This window comes from Mytilus edulis, chromosome 12, assembly GCF_963676685.1.
Source record: "Mytilus edulis chromosome 12, xbMytEdul2.2, whole genome shotgun sequence".
NCBI classification, from domain to species: domain Eukaryota; kingdom Metazoa; phylum Mollusca; class Bivalvia; order Mytilida; family Mytilidae; genus Mytilus; species Mytilus edulis.
The window spans coordinates 28,686,423-28,703,171 of NC_092355.1; the positions used below are offsets into that span (position 1 = coordinate 28,686,423).

A 16,749-nucleotide genomic window follows, 5' to 3' on the forward strand; every position below is an offset into this window, starting at 1 on the left:
AGTATCAGGTGGTAGTAAAAGCTGAAATCTTTCAAGGCATAATTGTTTGCTTTTTACATACGGTTCACCCCATGCCACTATGGATCTATCATCTTGGAAGAGATAAAAAAAAATGAAATGTGTAATTAACATTAATTGGGTAGGACTTTTAAACATAATATTCGGTTTGATTGTATCTGGTCAGGCTGTGAAAATTGTTTCCGACGGAGGTTTCTTGTAGAAAAATATGAAAACGTTAACATTTAACAGATTTGTAGTCAAACAGATTGAAAGAATGAAGGTCCCATTATGAAAAGCTTTTTGAAATACATATTTCGCAATTATGTTTAATTGCATTATGTTTAAATACACTTTGATTTACCAAAGATATAGCATTTATTGGCTATAAAACTCCATCTATTTGGAAAATATGTGTACACAATTGAGCACATGCAATTATGTACACTTCAACACTAGCCTGTTAATTACTTTCTAAATTCAATAGAACAAACACAAGTTTGAATAGTGAATGGCGCAGGGAACACTTCAAACTTTATTTCTTAAATACAATATGTATCTGCCTTAAAAAGCCATCAAGCTACAATAATAAAGTCTATCGTAACAGTACACGATACTTTACCTAGTAAATTCTTTTTAAAAATGTCAAATTCTGTAACAAAAAAATCTACAAAATAGATACACCACATTTACAATTGTGGTCACTACCCCAGTCATCGATAACTATTAACCCGTGCAATTAGCTTATACATTGACCAAAATGGTTAACAGTAATTTTTATCAACATGATCAACCCATACACAATCCCAATTATAAAATTATTTCGCATTTTTCAAATTCATTTTGCAAACCACAAACAAATTCATATCATATCCTTCACAGATATACGGACATATTTTGACATATAAAAAACTGTCGTTGAATATTTGAACGCTCCACCTACCTAAAAGGCATATCTCCGTGTTGCTATGCGACAATTCTTAGATCAAAATTAATATAAAAGAAAGTTGAAACAAGATAAAATCACACTTTCAAAGGAGTAAGTTCGTGCTTTCTCATATGTGACCCGCCATGACATTTTGCAGGCTTATGGAGGAAGAACGTCAATGTTAGAAAAATTATAAACATGATAAATATCGAGATTCAATGAAATACGTATTAGTGAAGAAGAGATAAACACTTTCCTTGGCTTCTTTTTTGCGGACGCCGAACTATACATCATATATAAGTTTTGAAGATGTTTTACTTTATCGTTTGAAGTGAAAAATATTTGAATCTACATTTTAAATTGTTACAAAAAAAAATTTAATTTCTGCTCTATAGATTTGCTTTCATAAATGAAATCTGAAATATATCCCTAACAAATGCACCGTATAAAATGCATATAAGAGTACACCTACTTATAAACTGTTACCCGTCGCATGCTAAGTATAGAGACATGTATAATAAATCTAAACTGAAAAAAGGAATTCTTAAAGCTTACTTTGACAAATTTTAAACTAACTTCATTCCAACAAGTTTAAATTACATGTTCTAAAAAAGAGCTACAAAAAAAAAATGCTCTGCTTTATAAATTTTCTTTCATATAAATGAAGTCTGAAATATATTTATAAGAAATACACCGTATCAAATGCATATATTAGAACACCTACTTATAAACTGTTACGCGTCGTATACTATGTTTATAAACATGCATGATAAATCTAAATTAAAAGACGAATTTAAAAAAAAAGGAATTATTTTACTTTGCCAAATTTAATCTAACTTCATTTCAACAAGTTTAAATTACATGTTCTAAAATAGAGCTAAGAATTGTTTGTATTGTAGTAAATTTAAGTCTTTGAAGATTTATTCAAATATGCTATTCAACATTACTAAGAGCCAATAAATACAATAATTTTGTATTTTATAGATTAGTGCCTTCAATAAATAAAAGTCGTCATAGAACAGTCTCATTTTCATACCGGTATTCGAAATGACTCGTTTCATTGCTATTACAACAAATATGTCATAATAACATGACAGAGAGTTTTGTTTCGGAATATTCTAGATAAATATACAAAAAGCAAATTTAAGACAATGTACCCTCCTAAGCCTGGAAGTGGCTTGTCACATATAGTTAACGGCGTTTTTCTCACAATGAAGTTCTTCCTCCATAAGCCTGGATATGTCGTGGCTGGTCACATATATTGTAACTGTCATTTATGACACATCGACATTTTGTAAAACAAATAGTACATATTAGTTGCAATTAAACACATAACAAAGAATATTTACCACATCTACTGGACCTTAAATAATCTGAGGCATCACAATCAGCTGATTTTAATCCATTGCTTCCTGGTCTACAGCTTAAAGTCGTACATTTCCCATCACCATTGTCAGACACATGCCCAGTGAATACTAGATTCGGTATAATGTAAAAGAAAAATTATAACGTATCATGGATCATTATAAAATATAAACAAAATACCCAATGAGAAGATTAGTGCAAAGTATATGAAACAAATGAAATGGATGGGAGAAGCATGTACAAAAGTTGATATGAGCAGTTCAACAAATATAGAAAGATTTCAGACTTGGCTGAATAAGGTAACATTTTCTTTGGAAATAAATATTAAGCATCATTCAAACAACGTAATAGTACAGGTGTCAATATAAAATTGAGAAAAAAGTACAATTTACTTGTTATTTTCTATACACAAATGCAGTTCATCATATACAAATTTAATCAATTATTTACAAATTCAGTCCCTAATCAAATAGCAATATCAAAAGATAAAACACATCAAAAGAACGGATAAGAATTGTCAAATTTCTGACTTTATACAGGTATTTTCATATGTAGAAAATGGTGACTTGCACCTGGTTGTATAGCTAGCTAAACCTCTCACTTGTATTACAGTCGTCTCAAATTCCCGATATTGACAACGATGCGTGAACAAAACTAACAGGCATATAAGAAAAAGCGTCAAAAATAGGAGTACAGCAGTCTAAGTCTAAATCTGCATGTTGTACCTACCTTTATAAACGAAGGAATATTTAGAATCATTATTATCTATGCAATGACTTAGATTGAAGGAGCTACTTTCATTGTGTTGACAGAAACAGTTTTCTGTTGACTCCTGTAGGTAGATAAAATATCGGACTTTATTTGTGATAGCTCGGGAAAATCACTTGAGTTTAAAGATAAGCTTTGACAATTGAATTAAAAATTTGAGATTTAAGAATACAATCCAAATTCTGACATTTCTGAGGTACGAAATAATGATAAAATCTTTACAAAATTGATGTTCAATTAATAGCGTTTAAGTTTTGCAATATACTCTGATACTGATGACATTTTAAAATAGTCTATCAATGAAACATATTAATTTGAGGAATACAAATACTCAAAAGATTAGCGTAAGGGGAAGTTATATAATTGGAATATTCAAAGACCAGTACCCATAAAATATTTAAAGAAAAAAGATTCGAACAACTACAAGTCTTTATATACAATCAACAACAATGAGTTAAACGCATTTCGTAGAGAAAAGTTAATGGATTTCAAAATGTGAAAATTATTCAAATACGAAACAAATACGAAAGCAACGAGCTCTCCAAGGACAAAAAAAAAACAAAAAAAAACCGCTGAATTGTGTGTATTTTGCATAAGACATGCGATCTAAGTGTTACCACAGAACGGACTCAAAACACGCAAACACAGATGTATTCATTAGCGTTAATTTGCTTCATTCATTCATGTGTTTTCCTCGGTTTCGGATTTTGAACAGCGGAAGACTACTGTTGCCTTTATTCATGTCCCTACTCAGTGTACTATTCTTCTTCAAACAAATACAAAGACAAACAATTCCATTTTGAGTAAGAAACTGCAAAGAATCCCCCCCCCCCAAAAAAAAAACAAACAAAAAACAAAGGTGGTGTTTATTTATTCAGCTTTCGTCATGAATGACACTGTAGACACAGCTTTTTTTTTTTTTTTTTTTATCTGTACACGTACTTATATGGGCAATTATCCGTATATTCAATCATTAAACACGAATATAAATCTCCAAAGTTTGCATTCAGGATATGTATATAAAAAAAATAGTAAAAGTTTTAATTTCTGTAATAATCTCTAATATGGATTGTCTCAAGTCATGAACGAAATCATAAGGAAAAGTCATACATAATACAAAATGGTTTTTTTTTGGAATATCTCAAACGAACTATTTGAATGAAGAAAATAGATAAAAAGACACAAAACAATTACTTTCACTTTATCAACGTAACTGCACATCTTTTTGAGCAAACAGTGATATAAACATACCAGTAAAACATTTGTAAAAAGAGACAACAGAACACCACAGTCGAGGAAATGTATATTAATAATACAGAGGAAAATATTCATCCCGTTCACCATATATTATGGTATAAATACACCATGAAGCATACAAACGCCAATGAAAACGCTTGTATAATTCAAATATATTTTTTTTTAAAAATTATTACCTATATCGATTCGAAAATAAATTGTCAAAGTTAATTCGACAACTTAAAGCTTTAATGATTTTAGAAAAAAAGTTACGTCCTTGGTTACCAAAAAGGGGGGAGAACTGAGTGTACCGCATTAGCACGAGTGATTTTCTCATGTTTATTTTGGAAAGCCTTGCTTCAGAATTGAAATTTCCAATCCTCTTTAAGCCTCTGCAGTAAACTAATTTATATAAATGCCAAGACTTTCAGACTACCAGAGATATGAAGTTTGGGGCATGGTGGAAAGAGGCATTTCATGTCGTAAAATTGCACGCAGAATGCAGTGTTCGGCCTCTACAATTACCCGACTCATCCAAAGATTCAACTAAACTCGGTGTTTGAATGATAAGCCACGTCCAGGAAGACAGAAAGCAACAACTGCCCAACAAGACCGATACATTCGTCTTCAACACGAGATTGTTTCCGTACAGCTGTCAACACAAGAGCCTATCGGCGTTCATAGGAGACAATTTTGAATAAAAGGCGATAAGACGCCGTATGCGTATCAGTGGATTAAGTGTATGGCGTTCTTTCTGTAGTACCATGCTGACAGCAGTACGACGTCTAAATCGCATATGATGAACACAACAGCGTCAGAGATGGTCACAAAGACAACGGACAACTGTCTTTTGGATGGATGAGTCAAGATTCCATCTTCGCCGTAGTGATAGACGAAATCGTGTGTGGAAACGAAGAAGAGAACGCTATGCGGATTCATGTATTCAATATACAAATCGTTGTGGTGTTGGTAGTGTCATGGTATGTGGAGGAATATTGTTCAACCATATAACTCCACTCATCACTTTCAATGACAATGTATACGCCCAACACTACATTGATAAAGTTAAATAGCCGACTATTGTACCGTTTATTGCTAGGCATCAAGATGTTAATCTTTTTCAACAAGATAACGCTCGTGTACACTACGGACCACTCACACCTACGTGCATCTATGACAACCATGTTCAGACATTACCATGGCCAGCCGTTTCGTCATATTTGAGTCCATTTAAATACTTATAGGATCAAATTGGACAAGCCATAAGACGACGACAGCCACCACTAGTTAAGCTGCGCGAACTTGAAATTGCTTTACTGGAAAAATGGAAAAACATTAAACAAAATAAAACCACCGTATCCGACGTCTGGTCAGGTCAATGCCACGTCGTTGTAGAGATTACGTTGCTGCACGAGGTGGACACCATCGTTATTGAGACTGTGAGTAAGCGAATTGTAGTGTTGTGTTGCTTGAATGCATTTGCATTAGAATCGTGGTAATTGAACATTTTTGTGTGACTTTCATATTTAGATAAACGTATTAAATTTCATTCACAATTCCTGTAAAGAAAATATCCATTGTATGGTGCTTTGTATTTCTCTTTGTCTTCCTGTAATGTTGTATTGCATTAGCATTTTGTTTGGATTTGTTTTGTCTTTCTGTTGATCTATTGAAATTGTACCGATTCAAATGAAGTAAATAAAATAAAAAGCCATAAAATTCACAATTAACATGTTAAAAAACATTTTATACTTACACTGTAACCAAAGAACTGATATGTCTCACAACGCTTTTTGCATAATACAATCGAAGGACTTTTTTTAATTTCCGGTCCATCTGGCATTTCATAACAACCTTTAAACTTAAAACCAAAAACAACATCATGTATGATTTGTAAAAACTAAAGCAATGCTCTGACGAAGGAAGCAACGACAAGTGCTTATCAAATAATAATTGTGAATTTAAATTCTACCAAAAACGCTCAGAAAAGATGCTAAATGAATGACCGTTACTGAAACTGCTCATGATAATAAAAAGACATATATTTATATGCGTTAAATGCTTTATTTTGTAATTATATAGAGTTGTAAAAAATTACTTCAGTAAACTTTGAAAAAAAAAAGAAACGACGAAAAGAAGCGTTCAAGTCTTAAATAGTTATTATTGTAATAATAACATGAATAACACTAATTTGTAAAGAAGTAATAATTCCATTGTACATCGTTCTTGCACACATAGACACGTGCTTATATGAAAATGAGCATTATATTTTATTAATTTATGTGATTTCCTCAATGATACGAAATATAAGCTTGACTTACCAAAAGCCTTTTTAATGCTTTCGATAATTTTACATATTATAGTCAAATCATTGTGTAAAGTAAACAAACCCCATCTCAATGGTTCGATATTTTTTTATGTTGCTACTGTACATGTACATATTAATCATTTGAAAATTTGATATGGTTAATTATTTTCATACTGCAATGAAATTTGACGTACCAATAGTTTCAATCCATGGTGTAGTTATACGGTAAATAGCAATTCCAATCCAGAATTCCTTATCTTGCAGTATGGCAATATTCCTCAATACCCTTTCGTCAAACTCTAATCCATTATTGCCACATCTATCAGAAGCAACTTGCCACGTTTGTCTGTCTGCATGATATGCTGGATCAGATGGAAAATTGTGTGCTTTAAAAATAAAAATTAAAAGATATTATTCCTATATGTTGATATTGATATTCAAAGGGACCTAAGCTGTCAAATTGATGGTCATCGATTCTAACATACACAAACGTTAATACAAATTTCAAAAAGTATAAAATAACTATTGAAAATGCATGATATCGATGAGATCATTTCGTGTATTTTAGTATAAACAACGTTTAATTACGAATCGATATTACATTCGAAGCCTGCCGACTGTAATACAACACGACACCTACAGTAATGTAAATATAATTAGATAGCAACAACGTGCGATTGAATTTTCTAGGTCTGTTCAATTAGATGATGTATGTAATTTATTGTTTTACCTACATAAGACTGGTTTTTTTCTGGGATCGAATCAATCACTCAAAAGGTTCGACCATGTTTCATTCTCAATGTTGACATTCTTTTTTTATTTTAATAGCTGAACACGTTGAGTGCATGCAGTGATTATGTGCTACGTATATATACCATTATGTGTTTCGTTGTTGACATATTCGCTTGTTTTATAGTGATCAAGTTTAAACACAATTATGACTGCTCTACCCATTTGTGTGTTATCTTTACCTATTAATTAAATCTGCTTCGCTTGGTCACACAGTGTTGCCAACATAATGGCATGTCATGCGAATGTCATATTAGTGAGACGGTTAGCTAGCTACTCAATCAGGTTTAATTTGACCCACCATTACTAATCATATATACTATCTCATGTACTTGAATATGACTTGTATATGAAAACTTAAAACAAATCAAACACACCTATGTTGTCTCATTGGCACACTTTTAATTATATCTAAAACTACACTGTGTTGTGGTATTTTGCCTTATTTGATCTTTTATTTATGCAGGACACACATTAATTCTCTGTCCTGGATGTTCTTGCATTTATTTGTACTAAATTCCTGGCATGTAATGGTGTAATTTTTGTACTTTATTTAACATCGCCATAAAAAGTTGAAAACAACACGTTTAATAATTTCTTGCGTCTGAAGCGCTTTTCTTGATATACCTTCATCAGGAACGCTCAATGCCAAATATATGAAGGTGCGAGGTTTGGCAACTCACAAAACTAAGTTCAACCCACCATTTTTTCTTAAAATGTTCTGTACCAAATCAGAAAAATGGCCATTGTTATATTATAGTTCATTTCTGTGTGTGTTACTTTTTGGTGTTGTGTTACTTTTCAGTCGTAGTTCTTCTCTTATATATGATGTGTTTCTCTCAGTTTTAGTTTTAGTAATCCGGATTTGATTTTTTCTCCATCGATTTATGAATTTCGAACAGCGGCATACTACTGTTGCCTTTATTTCAGTCCTTCATTTAAAACAAGCTTCAGAATGTTAACATTGGGGTTCCAGTACCATTGTATTCCTAACTGCTCTCGATCTTACAGTTATCTCTACCGATTAAAAGTTGTATCTAAGGTTATACTTATTTCATTGTTCAAAGCATGGAATTAAACTATTTTGATGCTTTTTAACATGCATAGAGCATAGTTTGTCTCTATTTTTGTTTACGAAGTGTTAATTTAGGTATGTAAAATTGAAAATGAAAATGGGGAAACACCCGACCAAAGAGCAGACAAAAGCCGACGACCACCAATGGGTCTTCAATGCAGCAAAAACATGTGGGTCTCAGCCGGCCCGTTAAGAAAAATGTGTACTAATTGAATGAATATGGACGTCCTACCAAACTTCAAAACATAAATGAACTAGAATTAAAAAAACATACACGACTAACAAAGATCAGTATCCTGACGTAGGAAGGGCGTACAAATGCCTTAATATAAAAGTTAGGATTGTGTATATACAATATTTTGCATTTATCGTTCTGGTATTCTACCTTAAGGTGTTTGTTTTTTTTACCTGATGAAGTATAGAAATCCAAGTTAAATAATAAGAAGGGCATTGTATATTCAATTTATTGAAATGAACTGTAACGACAACTAATATACTTGCAGCATGGTTTATCGTTAGACTGTTTTTACATTAAAAATTGAATGAGGTTTTAGGAAACAGCTTGTATTAAAGTTTTGTATATTGGGTATAATGAGTCAGTAAAACAATTGATAGTTAATTTTCGACTATTTTATTATAGAAGACAATATTTTGAATACACGATGTTTCATTGTGTTATCATTGGCATCATTCCTGTCTTATTGACTTGCCTATAAACAAAAACAACTATTTTGTTTCGGTTCTTAAGAATGCAGGTTCAAACTTTGGAAGTGCTTATGCCTTTACTGTTTATAAACATCATAAAGGCGCTATACATTTGTAGGACTCAAATCTTTTGCGGGTTCCAAATTTCTAACCTATGGCAAATATGACGTGACATGGTAGATTTTTGTTTTCTCCTTTCTATGGCAGATTTATGAACTACGTAATTTTCCGGGAAAAAGAGTAAAATATAACGTCACAATAAAATAACTACACTTACATAAAATCTGCCATAGATTTGGAAACATCAAAAATCCGCCATAGATTAGGAAATTACAAAACTTGCCATAGATCAGGATTGTAAAAAATCTGCCATAGATTTGGGTGGCATTACGTCACATTTACCATAGATTACCCACCATAGATTTGAGTCCTACAGATTTAACATGTTAAACTTAGGTCATGTTTTTATGAATAAGAAAGTAATAATGTTACAGGAATTGTGCATTTCACAAAGTTTTGTGACACATGCTTATTTGAAAAGCAAGTAATAGAAGATAGACATACTTAGAATTGGTTGAACTTTTTTATAATCAAAATTGAGACCTTACTTTTTAAGAAAACAATTATATTTCATTTAAGAATTGAATGCTTCTTTTTGTAAATTTATTGGGGTGTAAAAGCGTTGACCGAAGTACATTCTAAAAATGTACGCACGGTCAACGCTTTTACAACCCTATAAAGTTACAAAAAGAAGCATTCAATACTTATAATTACATTTTTTAGCTATGATCATGAAAACACGAATTTTATATATTTTATTATTTAATTCACCTGTGCACTTTTAATATTGTTGGAACACGTGTTATCATGAGTGAAAAGTTGTATTGAGCAATGCAACTGCTTACGGAATAACACGTGATGTGCAGTTAGCCAATCAGAATAAAATATTATAATGAAACATACATCTAATGTAATTATTTATAAATTAAAGAAAATCTGAAATTTCAGTAACATGAAATGTTCATGTTTTTAAATACACAAAGCTGAAAAAGTCCGTAATAAGGAGTATTTGTGATCTTAAAATTGTTTTTTCTTCATTATCTTTTTTCTATCACAAATATGACGTACTTTGTATTTAGTGCTTTTTGCAAATGTACATATAACGTTTTTATCACAGATAGCGTTACAAATACCGAAGTTTCGAAACTATGAACTTTTTATGTAGTATAATTTATATATGATTCAATGTTCAAATATGTCAGACACTTGTTAAGGAAGCTATTAAACTAAGAGTTCCAAATGGTGAAGTTGAAATCATCCCTTCGTAAATTTTATGGACGCCATCACGAGTTGGTTGACTGTTATGGAATAACCGTTTCACAAATGATATCGGAGATGTTCCTAACTACAGTCCCCTTCCCTTTCATGAATGTGACCTACCGAATTAAACAATTTACCGAATTTGTTATCACAAAATCAACACGACGATCAGGATCTGCTTACCCATCCGGAGCACCTGAGATCACCCCTAGTTTTTGGTGGGGTTCGTGTTGCTTATTCTTTAGCATCTTTCTATGTTGTGTCATGTGTACTATTGTTTGTCTGTTTGTCTTTTTCATTTTTAAACATGGCGTTGTCAGTTTATTATCGATTTATGAGTTTGACTGTCCCTTTGGTATCTTTCGTCCCTCTTTTATTACGTATACATGTTTTAAAAATCGAGAAAAAAAATATATAAACATTGATATCTAATTAACGTGTTGTTAATCGTGTAACTATTTGGTTTACAAAAATTAATAGTACAATCTCTTTTATCTTTAACTCAATAGTACATAGACAAACAGATAAAGAATCTGTTGATGAGGTTTAAATATATGCATGCATTTATCAGTTGTCGTAAACAGAAAGATTAACCTGGATTTACACATTAATACCCTAATCCATGCCAAAATATATTCATTCATTAGGGCCTTTATTCGACACATTTCAATTGAAATTTAAAACGGAAAAGGGGAATGTGTAAAATTGACAACAACAACCATACTAGTCTAATGGTTTACTTTTATAAATTATTATTTGGATAGAGAGTTGTCTCATTGACACTCACACCACATCTTCCTATATCTATATAAAGATAATAAAATAACCGAGGACAACAAATAAAAGACACACAAAAATACGGGCTTCAATTGTTCAGCGAGAATGGACGTCACACTAAACTAAAAAAAAAAACCACGTTTTGACAATATCATATTTAATAGAAATAAAAATAAATTCATCGTTACTTACCTTTCACACATTCCATATTCCTAACGAAAGCAAAAAGGGTCATCCACATTATATATTTACCCATTGCTTTTTAAATCTTTTAGCAACACAACAAGGAAGTAGATCTGATACATTAAAGTGAATACCATCTTTTTAAGTCGGTTGTTGATATAACATGTTTACACATGATAACACTTCAAGGAAGTTGGGTGAATTACACTGTACTTGATGCATGCTTCCCATTTTGTACCTTAAAACTGCTAAGGCATTAACTAGTAAAATTGCAATTTATTAGAATAAAAAAGTTTACACTAGATTAAATTTTGCTATTTAATGATTTTTTTCTTTCTATTATTATTTACTGTTAAACACATTAATCAATTTCTTACCTCAAAAAATCTTGCCAGACGCTTATACACATACATTCAAAATTGAGAACAGAAATACATTCAAAAGTAAACCGGTTCATGCGCAAGTTTCATGGATTTACAATTTAATTCAAAAGGAACCCTTTCTCTTAATTTGAAATGTAAAAAGTCAAAAATACCGAACTCATAGGGAAATACAAAAACGGAAAGACCTAAGTGACATTTCTATATAAGCATCTACATATGTCATGTCGATCATAAGACGCTATCAATCTAAGAGTGAAGAGAAAGTCAAAATTCAAAGTTCAAAAGATTTTCTTTCACATGATAATGTCATTTCAGCGGTATTGTTAATAGTCTCTTTAATTGGAAGGTTAGCTTAGCCTTACAAAAAAAGTTAATTGTTTACATTGTCTTATCGGGGCCTTTTATAGCTGACTATGCGGTATGGGCTTTGCTCATTGTTAAAGGCCGTACGATGACCTATAGTTGTTAATGTCTGTGTCATTTTGGTCTCTTGTGGACAGTTGCCTCATTGGCAATCATATCACATCTTTTTTTTTTTATATTAACCTACCGTTTTTTCTTTATATGTCACATACCAAGTCAAAATATCGCTGTTTTCTTCAAATAGTTAGTAGATTTGCTTTTAATTGATTTTAGTCTGTAACCCGGATTTGTGTTCGCTTAATTGATCAATTGCTATTGAACAGCGATTTTACAACTGCATGATGCCCTGATTATCGGACGCTATTACAATTTGGTGGAATATTATTGAATACATGTTTCTCAAAGGACAAACGATATGAAATTAATGTCGTTTCCAAAACAATATCATCTTTACTAGTCCTATCACCGAGTTGGCACTCATATAAGCTATACTACTGGTGTCGCATATATATTGAGCAGGGTCTTCCTTCACTTTTTGGTGAACTCCGGTCTCCCTTAGATTTTGCTATGAGGGGTATGTGTTGCTGTTGCATTTGTTTTGAGGGTTATTCCTTAATTGCGCTAAATCAATATCTATGTTAATTATATCATAAACAGTCTTGTCATTTTGTCTCTTTTGAAGAGTTGTCTCATTGGCAATCATACCATATCTTCTTATTTTTATATTGTCACTCCTTTATCCAAACAACGCTTTTAGTTTCAGAAAAACTTTATGGTAGGAAAATTCACACGAAAGAAGGTTGATGAAATTGATATTTGCTTTAAATAGGGTTAGCAATTCACTGTTGCGCATTGATTTAGAATTTGATAAAACAAAACAACATTATTCATATAAGTTACACGGCGGTTGTCAAATATAGACCAGGATCTGTCAACAAGTTTAACGCACAGATCGCCCACGGTTTTTGTGCGGATTTAGAATTGTTCAATCTGAACTGTTTCTATTAATGTATCTATTACGTCAAATTACCAAAGTTCTTTCGTGCAAGGAATGCATAGGTTAGTTTTATAAATCGCGTCCAGTTTCTAACATCACTAGTTATATTATAGCTCTGTCAAACAATGATTTAATGTCCATACTAGTAGATCTGTGATCAATATTTTGGCAATGTCTATGATGATTACTAATAGAAATAAACAAATTAACCAGTTTTCTCTGATTATACCAAAACTAGGGAAGATATATACATTCATAAACTGAATATTTATATTGTATTGTAGTTCGAAATTAGATATCACACACTGACAAAGGCAATTGTTGTGAAGCACGATTTGTCTTTGAAGACGTTATCAATAAAAACAACTTGTTTGTCGACATATATTGATTGATATCAGTGTATAAAATAGACGGACCAGCGTCCAATATCCTTACCTACTCACCTGATGATTTTGACGATTTTCTATGTTTAGCTGAATGTAAAATATATCAGAATATAAGAGATTTTAATTAAAATGTGAGGACTCAAATCTATGGTGGGTTCCAGATCACTTGCAAATGTGATAAATAAAGGCAACAGTAGTTACTTTTATTTAAAAAGTCATATATCGATTGAGAGAAGACAAATCTGGGTTGCAAACTGAAAACGAGAAAAACACACCATTCATAAGAGTTACTGAAAGAAACAATAGACACACTAAGCGTGCAACTAAAACAAGCGCCAACACACCTTAAAGCGTACAACTACATAACAGTTGCCATATTCATGATTTGGCATGAGAAAAAAAATAGTTGGTTTTATCTGGTTTTATGGTTAGCCAAACCTCATTGCTAAAATGATAACATTACGTAACAAGAATACATTCCAATTATAAGCAAGAACACTCGACACAGAGAAACGCACAAATAAATAATATAATAGTAAATAGGTAGTCATTTCCTTTCTCAATTTTAGCATATAAACTGCAGAAAAAAAATAAAGTAATGCCTTCCCAAATCAATGGCAGATTGATAGGATTCCTAATGTATGGCACATTTTTCGTTTCCTAATCGATGGCAGAATGTCCGCAAATGTAAAACCAGTCGATACATATCTGACCAATGATTTTAAAGTTGACTTCAACAAGTGAGAATATCCAAAGGCAAAGAAAAAGCTGCGTTAAATAAAACACACTATAAGAACAACGGACAAGCAGTGCGACAATGGGATCAAATTCACAACTGTTTGTGAAATAAACATTGAATAATGCTGTACAAAGTCATGGCGACAGCCGTATGTTTTCAAAAGGGAAGTATAAAATTCATATACAGATTTAAGGAGTAAAAAGATAAAACCACAAGAATTAGCATTTCAGAATGAACCCTGATATTTAACTAATTCCATTAACAACCAATCAACAAGTTTGTATGGAAAGAATTAAACATTTTGACTCTTTATCTCATATTTATTTGAGCGTTAATAAATCAGTTTGAACTGATGAAGATTGACGAAAAAGTCCTGTAATGATCATTGACTTGCCTCTAAGAAATACTTTTCTTAAGACAAAATCCTTATTTTCTATCAGCACAGTTATTTGACATAATTAAAGCTGGAAATAAAGTGAAAGATTATAAGAAATCTTTGACATGTATTTTTCATTTTACAATTTTCCATACTACAGGGATGACCCACTCGCACTTCCACTTTCCCTGTTCAGTGGACCGTGAAATTGAGATAAAAACTCTTCTTTAGCATTAAAATAAGATAGATCATATCATAGGGAATATATGTACTAAGTTTCAAGTTGTTAGGACTTCAACGTCATCAAAAACTACCTTGACCAAAAACTTTAACCTGAAACGGGACAGGCAGACGAACAAACGGACGACCGAACGAACGACCGGACGAAAAAACGAGCGGAGGAACGAACGAACGAACGGACGGACGAACGAACGGGCGCACATACATACCAGAGAACATGATAAAAGATTAGGTTTAAACATTTAAAAATTACCATTGAGTATAACAATACAAAGCAAGAAAACCGCATAACATAAAACAATAATGAAAAAAATACGTGCACAAATCATGCAATAGTTTACTTCTTCTACCAACTACGTCAATTATCTGCCCAAATTTTTTAAACTAAGGTTGGTCACACGTCAAAAGATGCAACATTTAAACACGTGTAGAATGTGCTGTAAACCTTAACGATTCGTCACCTGGAGGTATTTGGTAGATCATATCCAGGAGACATCTGAGATATATCTAGAAACTAGCTGACGACCTAATGGCACACTAAATAACAGACTCTTTATTTCAACCACCAAAAAGCATCTTTACATGAAGATACTGACGTCGGGTACGAAGACTTTTATTACAAACTTTTTCAGGAACTTCTTTTTAAGTGCAAATTTTAAATTAATTAGATGTATTGCATGTATTGCCTCACCTTAACAAAATATGAAGACGCTAAATAAAATAAACAGAAGGTAAACTTTTTCAATGCGTCCAAAAACATAGACAGCAGATTGAAAATTTTAAAATCCTAACACACAACGTTAAGCGAACATTAAGAAGTATGTTGACCAGCCGAATAACAACAAACGATATTCTATAATTGTCTAAATGACAACGACTTTCAAATAAAAGAAATACAAAACTTTTCTAAAGGGACCATATCTCAAAACTGAGAGGAATACAATGACATAGCATCACGGACCCTCTTGGTGACGTCGCCCAGTGATATAACATTGATACACGAGTCTTGTAAACATTGCAAGCGCCGATAATATAAAAGTTTATTGTGATGGTTTGTTTTAAATATGCTTAAGAATACAAAAGATACCAAAGGGACTTTCGAACTCCTAAATAAACAGACAATGTCATGGCTAACAATAAGTGACATAAGTGACAACATTAAAAAAACCAAAGACTCAGAAACACGAACCAAATAAAAAACTGCTTCATCGGAAGGGTGGACACATTCTGTTCCAATATGGCATCCGTCGTGTTTCTCAATCAGGAGGTCATATTTTTTATGAAAAGGGGACGGGATTGTAGTTTACCCATACACAATGTTTACCAACTTATAAAGTTAAAAGGTGGGGAATCCTAGCTTATTTGCATTTTACATTTTACAATATAAAGGGTTAGGTATTGACTTAAAGGGACAATTATATGGTGATTTTCGCGCATTTGAGGATTATTATTTTTTTTTTCGTTTGCGCGCAGCTTTTGGTTACACTTGCGCGCATTCGTTTTACAGGTAGCACAGGTAAAATAAAAATAATTCACAACAAATATGACTATAATCATTATGAATTTTGAACATACATGTATTTGTAAAATTAAATAATATTTTTTCATTTTGAATTAAAAAAAAAATACAGTGATCATGAGTAATTCCGTAATAGGTGAAGACATTAAAGGCCTCACTGTGACTTTGAGATGAAGAATGGTAATAAAAGCGGTCCGTGTATATCTGCGTCCATTCGTTTTTCGTTTTGAAATATCAAAAACAAAAAACAAAAAACGAAAAGTGTTTTCATTTTTTGTTTTTGATTTCTTAAAAA

At 32.1% G+C, this 16,749-nt stretch overlaps 1 protein-coding gene across 1 annotated transcript; it reads right to left on the reverse strand.

Moving 5' to 3' along the window:
• Window positions 1-572: 572 nt before the first annotated feature.
• LOC139499251 (uncharacterized) lies at window positions 573-11,578 on the reverse strand. Its single transcript, XM_071287924.1, has 6 exons — window positions 11,461-11,578; window positions 6,797-6,988; window positions 6,051-6,148; window positions 3,020-3,122; window positions 2,275-2,400; window positions 573-649 (listed from the first exon to the last, which is right to left on the reverse strand). The coding sequence occupies exons 1-6, from the start codon at window positions 11,522-11,524 to the stop codon at window positions 573-575; spliced, it is 660 nt and encodes a 219-aa protein (XP_071144025.1). The 5' UTR covers window positions 11,525-11,578.
• Between the last annotated feature and the right edge of the window lie 5,171 nt (window positions 11,579-16,749).